This window comes from Thamnophis elegans, chromosome 9 (assembly GCF_009769535.1).
Source record: "Thamnophis elegans isolate rThaEle1 chromosome 9, rThaEle1.pri, whole genome shotgun sequence".
Lineage (NCBI taxonomy): Eukaryota > Metazoa > Chordata > Lepidosauria > Squamata > Colubridae > Thamnophis > Thamnophis elegans.
In genome coordinates this window covers 42853637-42864166 of record NC_045549.1, presented here as the reverse complement: position 1 = coordinate 42864166, position 10530 = coordinate 42853637, and the positions used below count along the sequence as shown (strand labels likewise).

Here is a 10530-nt window from a genome sequence, read left to right as displayed (position 1 = left end):
CTCAACTCCATTTTGCAGAATTAAGAGTACTTTTACTGGTCATGAGTAGATAGTAGCTAAGCAAAGCGAGATCTGAGGCAAAAGCACGCGTAATCATAGATATCAATATGTGACCCAACCCCCTCCCTCTGGTAACCTTAGTCCATAGTCCAATCAGTACACCCCACAGGTGTCATGTGGGAGACATCTTCAAAATGCATCATCAGGCTGGTATGCTGGACAGTTGGTCTGGGCGGCAAATCTTTTATCTGCAGCATGCACAGTAGATGGTGAGAACACCTCCCTTTATTCAGTCTCTCCAGTGCTGACACTTCCCCACCCACAAACAATGCCCCCCCTCCCCATTTCAATGGCAGCCGAAAGCAAGCAGAAAAACAGAGGCTGACACTTCAGTTCACCTTATTGTCTTGGGTTCGCCTCATAATTAAGGTAATCTTGTAACTCTTGAAAATTCTGAGAAATTTAGAATATATGCATTATATAAAGTTAAATATATATCTATAAACAAGTCTATGTGAATTACTCATCTTAAAATAGACTCATTTTCTTTTCTTTCTCCTTCCAAAAATCCAAATTCCAGTTCATTTTCCAGATCAAATATTTTACTCAGACAGCCTAGATGACACATCAATGCCCATTTATGGAAAGCAAATTACCAATTACAACAATAACAACAGCAAAATGAGACTTAATGCTACAACCAATGCATCTAATGATTATTATGGAGATTAAATAGAGAATTGTTCAGTTTTCATTATAGTCCAGTTCTGGAAACGTTTATAGGAATTAGAAGATATGCATCAGAATTTGTGGGCAAATTGCTGTATTTCACTACTTTGGGGTATTTCAGATTAGGTTTTGAAGTAAGCCTTTAAGAAATGATTTAATATCTGTGTTGCAGGAGGCAGTTTGGAGTAGCAGCTCCATTCTGAAATAATTATTCAGAGTCAGAGAGAGCGAAATGTTTCAGAACAAGTATGGGGGGAAATGTTTATCCTGCATCAGATTAAATGTGGATGTTAACACAGATTTTTTTTGGTATGGAATTAAATCTAAGATTTGCTATAGCCAGACACAGGGGCTGTTAAGACATAAAATATACATACGGAAGAAAGCACATGGGTTATATTGTGTATTACTTAAAGAATTTAATTTTCCAAAAATAGGTTTTCTTTAGAGCAGGGGTGTCAAACTCACGTCATCACAGAATTGCCATGTGACATATCATGACTTCCACCCCCCTAAAAAAAACAACAGACATTGGCATGGCCAGCATATGACGCATCCAGCCCACGGGCCATGATTTTGACACTCCTGCTTTAGAGAATATAGTTGGTACCTTTTATTTTCAGTCATGAATCAGCTTTTCATGCAAACTCTACATTCTTATCCACAGATGAGTATTCAAGGAATTACTCTAATAATTAAGAGAAGCTGCTTGCTGAAAAAGTAATAAAGTTAACAAATTATTCTTAACTCACTTTTAATCTTCTTAATAGTAGGTGGTTTTTTTTACAGGTATGAGAGATTTATTTCAAAAGCCTTATTTAAAACTGCACAAATTCCTTTAGGCTAAAAAAAATCCTAGCAATATAATTCTATATTATTCTGAGATTAACTTTTCGTTTTGTTTAACATTTACAAATATTGTTAGTACTAATGCTATATTTTAACACCTTTAAACACTTTAGCAACAGATCATTCTTAGGACTGCTTCTGATTTGCCTTTTCCAGGAACAACCAATGCTGTAATTCCAATCACATTCAAACAGTGAAGATTGTAAGACTCCCTAGGAATGCTATGATGAGAGATGTTTGAAATAGATTCTAATTTTGATATAAATTCTGAGTTCATTAACATATTTTAAGTAATAGCAAGTGTTGCTTGAAAAATCATGCTGACTAGTTGAATAAAATCCTAGTCACAATTTTAATTTATTAAGCTTAAGAATTTCCTGCATTGTGAAACCAGTTCAACAAATGCACAGAATACAATATGTTCTCTATCAGAGCTACGCAATGCTTCAGCAACAGTACCAAAAAAAGTGCTTCACAGTGTTTGGTGGCACAAATGTTGTCTTCAACTATTTAAAGCAGCTGCATCTTTTTCCAGGATTGTATATCTATCCCTTTCCTGAAATATATGTGTCTGCTCTAAAGAATTTCACACAAATAGTACATTTGCACCGAATGCCCAAAGTAAACTTTTGAAAATTTGAAAATTTCAAATTTTATATAACAGCTCTAGTTTTTTATACTTCTGAAATGTCTGCAGAGTCAATCAGTCCAGGACATTTAAAAAGCCTTGCTGAACAGGAATAATTCTAATGAGGAAATGTTTTAGAAAAATCATTCTTAATCTGAATTTTCTGATGTATTAGGCTATAATTCCCAGCATTCATAGCCAAGAACATTACCTACTTTAATCATACAAGTTTGAGTGCCAAATTGAGAAAAACTAGTTTAGGGTTTTCCAGTGATTTTATACCAGAATCAGGACAAATAACTGAAATCTGTGTCCTGTGTCCTGGTTCCCTTAAACACACTAAAGCATGAACAAAAAAACCAGCAGCCAACCCTGGAGATACTGTATCTCAGTCTGGTTGATCATGATCAATCTTGTAATTTTAATCTTTGGCATGAATACTAAGTGGCCAAAGAGATAATAGTTTACAGGTGCTTCAAATGGGGCATCTATAAACACAGTTTCTGATTTTTGTTTATCACAATCTTCCCCTTCTAGGAAAGTAGCTGAGCAAACAGAGCAGTGCTAACAAATTTTCTAACAGGTATGAATTTGACCAGATCTGTCCTAACCTCAAGTTGTCTGTCTTCTTTTCAAAACCATGTCATGCTAAAAACTACAACTGAATTAAAGTTTTATTATATGGAAATAGAGAAAAAAATAGTAATTATGACAGGATTATAACATATTTTAGTAATAAACTTCCCAATTAAAAATAATGTTTTGATTCACCATGACATGAATTATTTTCATTCCCACATCACTGATCACATAACACTTTTACTTTGAATAGAAAACCCCAAAAAAGATTTGTCTATATAATTTTTTAAAAAAATATACATTCTATATTGTGTATTTACTCATCTGACTGAACTCTGGAGTTAGAAGCATTCAATGGAAACACTACACACTTTCTCCTTTAAGCCAAAATTAGCTGTCAGTTTCCCCATGGACATTTTCCATGTGTACTTTGAGGTAGTCATTTCTTGTAAACTTTTTGTGGCATAGCTGGCATTCAGCCATGGGCCGATTGGGATTGTGAGTCAGCTTGTGCCGGATCAGCATTTTCTTGAGGCTGAATGACAAATCGCAAACCTAAAATGCAGGGGCAAAAAAAAAAAAAAAAAAGCAAAGTCATTAATTGCCTAATTGCCTAAAACAACTCATATAAAGGTCTCTTAGCACCGAATATTATGAATAATCTTGAATAAACCAAACAACCATCTTCTATGTCATTTGTGAAATTGATATATTTTAAATTGTTTTCTTTCCCATAATAATCTAAGGATTGCTAGCTAAACTGATACAAACTGCAACTTTTACAAATACATTTGATTTAATTAATTACATTATACAAGACAATCAAACAAATATACATAAAATAAAAATGAACAATTCACCATTCAAAAAAAACCAAAACCACTGAAACACAACACAGAAAAAACAAAGAGTCTGTAATTACAAACATATTCTAAATTAATTTGGTTTTATAAATTTCTGGAAAAGGAAACCTGTTTTACTGAAGCCTTGCAGCTAGTAATTCACATGTTCATTTATGTTAACCAAGAATTTCATGGAAGGAACTGAAGATAGATGTCTGTTCCCATAAGGAAGGAAACATTTTTCTGACATGAAAATATAGACTATAAACATAACTTGATTTTGAAGTGGCCATCAAGATGTTGCCTTTCCATCTGAAGGTTTTCAGAGGCTGGATGAGAAAAAAAACAAGCTGTGGTTTAACCCCAGGAAGACCATATTCCTGTGGACTTGGGACGGGTAAGGTGACCAGATTTTCAGATTGGTAAAGAGGGACACCATTGACAGGGGGGGGGGGGGGCGTGATTAAAATTTTTATATTTTGTCAAAAGGTCACCCCAGGACACTGAAACCAGCATAAATACGAATCTGTTGCCAAACAAAATTTTGATCACGTGACCATGAGGATGCTGCAACGGTCGCTAAGTGTGAAAAATGGTCGCAATGGTCGCTGTGTGAAAAATGGTCATCAGTCACTTTTTTCAATGCCATTGTAATTTTGGTCACTAAATGTTTTCCCCCTCCTCGAGACACCTCACTTCTTCCTTCATTCCTCTTGCTTATCTACCTTCACCTTATCCATCTTCTGCTCTTTCCCTCTCTTCCTTCCTTTCTCCTTCCATCCTCTTCTTTCCTCACTCACTCCCTTCCTCCTTTTCTCTTCCTTCCTCCTTCCATTCTTTCAGCTTCATTTCTTTTGCCTATCTACCTTCTCTGTCTTTCTGCTCTTTCCATTTCTCTCTTCCTCTTCGCTTCTGTTCCTTCCTCCTTCTATCCTTTCACCTTCCCTCCTTTCTATTTCTTCCTTCTTCATTCCTTCTGCCTATCTACCTTCACCTTCTCTGTCTTTCTGCTCTTTCCCTGTCTTCCCCTTTCCTCCCTCCCTTCTTTCCTTTCCTGTGTTGTTTCTTTGTGCAACACTTAACACCACGTATGATTGAAGTGTATTCTTTTTTAATAAATGAATTTGAAAAAGGAATGTTTCTCTTTGGTCAAGGATGTCTGTATGTGTGCAACACACACACACACACACACACACACACACACACCAGGAGAGTGAAATGTTTGAGCCCAAAAGATTTCCCCGTCACTGCTGTAACAAGTGAAGCCAGCTTTCCCTATGAATGCCGTTCTCACAACCACCTTGGCAAAACTGACCCGCAATCAGCAACACGGCTGGGACTCAGCTTGGACTGGCAAGCCTGCAAGTTGGAGGCTGGTGTGGTTGCTACCTTAGACCCACAATAGCACACACAGAGAACCCCGCTGGCCCATGCCGGGGCTGGCAAGATAGGTGTGCCCGCACCCCCCCACCTGCCACCTGACGGGGGAGGTGGGAGGTTTTGTTGCACGGTGCCCGCCAGCCCAAAGTCCCACGTGCCTTCTCCGCTGGGGTGGGCACTGTGCAGCGGGTGTCCCTTTCTCTCTCTGAAGTGGGGAAGGCTGGGTTGGCACCAGCAGAGCTAGAGACGGCTCCTCCACCCCCCGCCTTCCCTTGCCTGGCGTCCCCCCCCAATCAGCACTTGGCTGCTCTGTGTCACCGCTTTGACAGGCAGGCACCAAGACGGGCGCGGGGCTGCGACGGGCGCAGCAACCTGGGCGCCTCCTCTTGCTCGCCTTCCTCCACTCCTCCCGCCTGCCCAGGCAGGGGAGGGGGCTGGATCCGATGTCTCCCTGCCTCGCCGCTCCGATGGTAAGTGGGGAGACCCCCCGAAGGGGAAGAGGGTGGGGGTCTTTTTTCCTCAGCTGGCTCCCTTCCCTCCTCTGACGTCGGCACTGCCTCGGCTGCGGGTCTCAAGCGCAGGCAAGGGAGACGCATTTGCAACCAGGCGCCCACGCTCCACTGCTGGGACGGGGGAAGCGGAGGACTCCTCGCCCCAAACCTTCCCCTTGCCAGGTGAGGAGGCTGCAGGGAGGTCGCCTAGTGGCCAGACTGGACGCGCGGCCAGAGAAGGGCCGGAGCAGCCGCCAGTGCCAGCGGGGCGACGCGCATGGTGGTAAGGCGGCCGTCCAGCCTGCTCTTTCCGGCGGCTACTCCTGCTCCTCCCTCCCTTCACGCGGCCTCCTGCCTCTCTCCTGGCCAGGGCAGCACTGTGCCCTGCCAAGAGCCACCGCCGGGCAGCTTCACGTGAGTGAGTAACTCCGGCGGTGGGAATCGGGAGGCTTCGGGTGGGCGGCGGCGCTTCTTGGATGGCCTTTGCACAGGCACCGCCATGGGCGGCAGAAGCTCCAGGACCGAGTAGAAGTTCTCTGCATGAGGTGAAACAGCCGCCGCCACAGGGGAGGGCGGCGGGAAGTGACCATGCCTCGCGGACTTGTGGCGTGGTCGCTTCCCACCGCAGCACAGGGGCCGGCAGAAGCTCCGGGACCGAGTGAAAGTTCTCTGCGTGAGGTGAAACAGCCACCACCGCAGGGGAGGGTGGCAGGAAGCGACCACGCCTCATGGACTCATGGCGTGGTCGCTTCCCACTGCAGCACAGGGGCTGGCAGAAGCTCCGGGACCGAGTGGAAGTTCTCTGTGCGAGGTGAAACTCTGCAAAGGGGGAGAAGGAGGAGAGGAGGGCAGTCTCCTCACCCCAGCGCCTCCCGATTCCCACCGGTACCATGACTCACCAGTTAAGCTAAGCAGCAAGCAAAACAAGACAAAATGAAATGGAGACTCACGCGGCGTGCTAAGCTAAGCGGAGTCCAGCCAATCAGTGAGCTGGCTGGGATGGAAAATTTTAAGCACGCCGCGTGCTTAAAATTTTCCATCCCAGCCAGCTCACTGATTGGCTGGAGTCCAGGCCAATCAGTGAGCGGCAGGCTGGGCTGGCTTATATTTTTAGTTTAGATAGAATGGAACGAGCCAGCGAGCTAGCAGCTGATGGGCGGGGGAGCGAGCGAGCTTCGAGCGCCAAAATAAAGCGGGTTTTTTAAGAACGGCCCGGGACGCGGGAAAAATTATGGGAAGGCGTGCCTGTCCCGCCAAATGCGGGACGTCTGGTCACCCTAGGGATGGGGCTCCTGGATAAAGCATTTTCTACTTTTTAGTTCTGGTTGGGAGAACACTTCTTTGGGAATGCATTTGGGGGATCTTCTTGGACTTTCAGTACCTGCTTAAATGAGCAGGCAGCAACCATGCTGAAGGACCTTCCCACAAATCCATCTTGTGTGTCAGTTGTGATCATTCTGGATAGTGAAGCCCCCATTCATGATCAAGCACTGATCTGGGAAACTTTCAAGCATGAAAATAATTAGTTCAATTAATCATGGCGATTCTATGGCTTAATGAGTTTAATTCCATACTTTATCCTACTATCTTTTGAGATTAAAAAGATTTTCACATGATATAGAAGTAGTGAGGTAGGAGCACTATTAACATATTGACTGAACCTAAAATTAAAAAAAAAACTTGTGCATAACTCTATATGCCAAGATATAGATTCTAGAAAATTATGCCCCCAAAGCTGTAAAAGAGAGGCATTTGTTCTAGCGCACAGGTAGTCCTCAATTTATAACTATTCATTCAGCGACTATTCAAAATTATAATGGTACTGAATGAAAGAAAACCTACATGTGTTTATGGTTATTGCAATGCCTCCACAATCACATGTTCACAATTCAAATGCCTGGCTGACCAGAGACACTGTAACTGGCCCCACTTGCCCCTCCAATCTACCCCTCTGGGTCTCTAGGGTTAGGGTTAGGCAATTCACGCCTGGATGGATCCTCACACGACTTAGGCCTTCTTCAATCCAGCTAAGATACATACCCTTGGACCTCTTCTCTCCCCTGTCATGCCTTGCTTCACTTACTTCTTTCAAAGATTGTTTTTATGAAAGAGAATCAGCCAATGGTGCTGCACAGTCTCCCTATACAAAATGGTGCCCACTTCCAGGATAGAAAGAAACAGCTTCTGTATAGAAAGGCCTCATGGTGCATTACCTGATATTTTTTTCAAAAAGGCAATTTTTGGAAGTCACCTTTCCAAAAGAAAATCAACCATTATGATGCATGGCCTTTTATAGAGGCTGCCTTGGGCCGTCGTGGAGGTGTATATCATTCTCACAATCTCTCTCTAAGAGATTGTGAGAATGGTGCCCACTTCCAGAATGGCTCAAGATGGCTTCTGTAGGAAGGCTGCGCGTTGCATTTTCTGGGTCCTCTTTTGAAAAAACAATTGTTGGAGTAGGCCAGTAGAACAAGGCATGAGTTTGGGGAGGAGACCCCAAAATGTGGGAACCAGTGAAAAACAAGCTATGCATAGGATGCCTCGGACATGTTGCAGTGAGCGCCTGAGCCTGTACCAGACTTCCCAGGACCTCCGGCATCCTCTGAGGCACCCCATGCTCAGCTTAATGATCCACATGATCACTTAATACTCAAACAAATAGAACCTGTGGTCATTGAGCAAGGCAATCATGTGGATGCCTTGCTTAATGACCACAATCACTTACAACCATAATTACGGGCCTAATTGTGGTTGTAAATGAAGGACTGCCTGTATAAAATAAATGTATAAATATTAAGGCCGTTCTGCAATGCATAATTAGCAATTTTGCATAATGTAATTTGCTGTTCTATGTCTGAAACATAAATACAAATACAGATGTGATTTCATTAGCCAAAAGCAATTATTGTATTCTTTAGTTCAATGGGATTTTTTGCTGATTCTGTAGCTCAGGGGTCCCCAACCCCAGGCCACAACCCACTACTTGGCCTTGAGCCTTTCGGAACTGGGCCATAGAAGTGCTCCAGAGGTCCATTTGTGTGAGCGGCAAGTGGGCATGCCTGCTGCTTGCACAAATGAAGCTCCATGCACATGCGTGCTTATCTGCCACACATACAGAACCATCCCCTCTCCCCAGCCGGTCCAAAAAGCCAAAATGTTTGAGGAAGTACAGGGACAGATTGATAGCCATGAATAAAATCTTATCCTCATCATCTACATCACTGAAACCTAGACTCCCATTTTCTTGCTTCTATAGTGATCCCAAAAGCCATTTAAACAGGGTCCCTGCAACGGAGCGAGATCCTGGGGAGCTGAATAAACAACCTTTCGGAGGGTCGACGCTCCCAAACGTCCTCTGTCCTACGCAGCAGCCCGGAGTGTGCTTTGCAGCGTTCGTTTAGGCTGGCGGAATGGCGGCGCTGCGCTAAAGGCTTTGCTTCGGCGTTTTAAGCCTTAGGCGTTTTAGTCACCCACAAGCAGCTTAGACCAGCGTTTTACGATCTTTTATGGTCCTAGCTTTAGCCCTATTTCCTTTGCTGATTGGGAGGACCCTGGTGCTTAGTTGTCTCCGGAGGACTATTGTTATTCAAAGGAGGTGGGTGATTCGAACGATGCTGGAGGAGGCAAGGCAGCTGGTTTTCTCCCGGCTGCTGTAGTCTCTTTAGGCACCCCCCCCCTCCCTTTCTACCCTGGTGGATTATATTACTGGATGTCTTTGGCGTTTTTCGACATCTTTGGCCCTGTTTTCTCTTGGAATCTCTTTAGACTCTGTTGCTGACTTTATAGAGGGGTAGTTGGTTTGATATGGGGCGGTATAAGACCTGGCAGCTGGCCTTGCGGCCATTACCACAACCCCTTAATCTACCCCCTAGGCCTTTTTTACAGCACGGCCTCTCCTTTTCTCCCTGGCCTTCAGTTCGCTCTTACTTATACGGGACTTTACCATATGGTTCCTTACTCACGGCTACTGGATATTGGACATTGGACTCACGATCTAGTCCTGGTTGGTACGATCATTGCCGCCCGTTGTTGTTAAGAGACTCCATCTTAGCCCCTTTGGAGCTTCTATCCCAATACCATCAACACCATCTTTACCATCTCCTCCAACGCTGCCTTTTCCATCAACATTGGTTTCAACGCTACTTTTTTTACCAACATTGGTTTCCTGCCATTCTGGACTTTGACTGTCTGACCTCCCTCACCCATATAGTTAGGGCCTGTGATCCTGTTTTTCTTAGCCCTGACTGTTACCATCACTATTATACTGGTTTTACCCCCAGAAGGAAATTTTGGACCTGGCTGCGAACATTAACTCCGAACATTAAGAGCCAACTTTGCCATCTGAACTCGCACCTTAAATTTTAATCAACTGCGCTGCTATTTTAGTTTCTTTCTTTTCTTTCATCTTTCTCTTCTCTCTTTGTATGGGATATGCATGAGATACGTATGAGATGAATGAATGTCCCACTTTTTATTATCATATTGTTGTAAATTTTTGTGTTTTTAATTTTTACGTGGGGACTGTTTGGGGGAGTGCATGGGTATGTATGATTCGGAGGACCTGCCGGGAGATGCGGGGGCCATGGGGGTGGTTGAGGGGACCAGAGACACGGGAGAGGGTCGGGGTATTACGGTCGTAACAGGGAGGGGCAGATACGGCGGGGACTTTAGGGCAGGCCATTACCGGGGAAGGAGGGTTCGCTACATCACAGAGATCCCTCCTTCCGGCCCTATGAGTCCCACTCCGAGACCAGATGGCGCAAGTGATCAGGACCCTGGACTCAGGCTGCTGTCGCTAAATGCCAGGTCTGTGGTACATAAAGCTCCTCTCGTCCGGGACTTAATTTTAGACGAGAGGGCTGACCTGGCATGTATTACTGAAACCTGGCTGGGCCCAGAGGGAGGAGTCCCCCTTGTAGAGCTGTGCCCAGAAGGATTTCAGGTGCTACACCAGCCGAGAGCCCAGGGAAGGGGTGGGGGTGTGGCCGTTGTTATCCGGGAGTCGTTAGTTCCTCGTAGGGTCCCTGCTCCG

At 44.4% G+C, this 10530-nt stretch overlaps 1 protein-coding gene across 1 annotated transcript in view; it reads right to left on the bottom strand.

Moving 5' to 3' along the window:
- Positions 1–2730: 2730 nt before the first annotated feature.
- Positions 2731–10530, bottom strand: part of PRDM5 (PR/SET domain 5) — an 89382-nt gene continuing 81582 nt past the window's right edge. Inside the window, exon 16 of the mRNA XM_032223547.1 lies at positions 2731–3340. Coding sequence (XP_032079438.1) covers positions 3176–3340 — 165 coding nt within the window. The 3' untranslated portion in view covers positions 2731–3175. The remainder of the gene's footprint in view (positions 3341–10530) is intronic.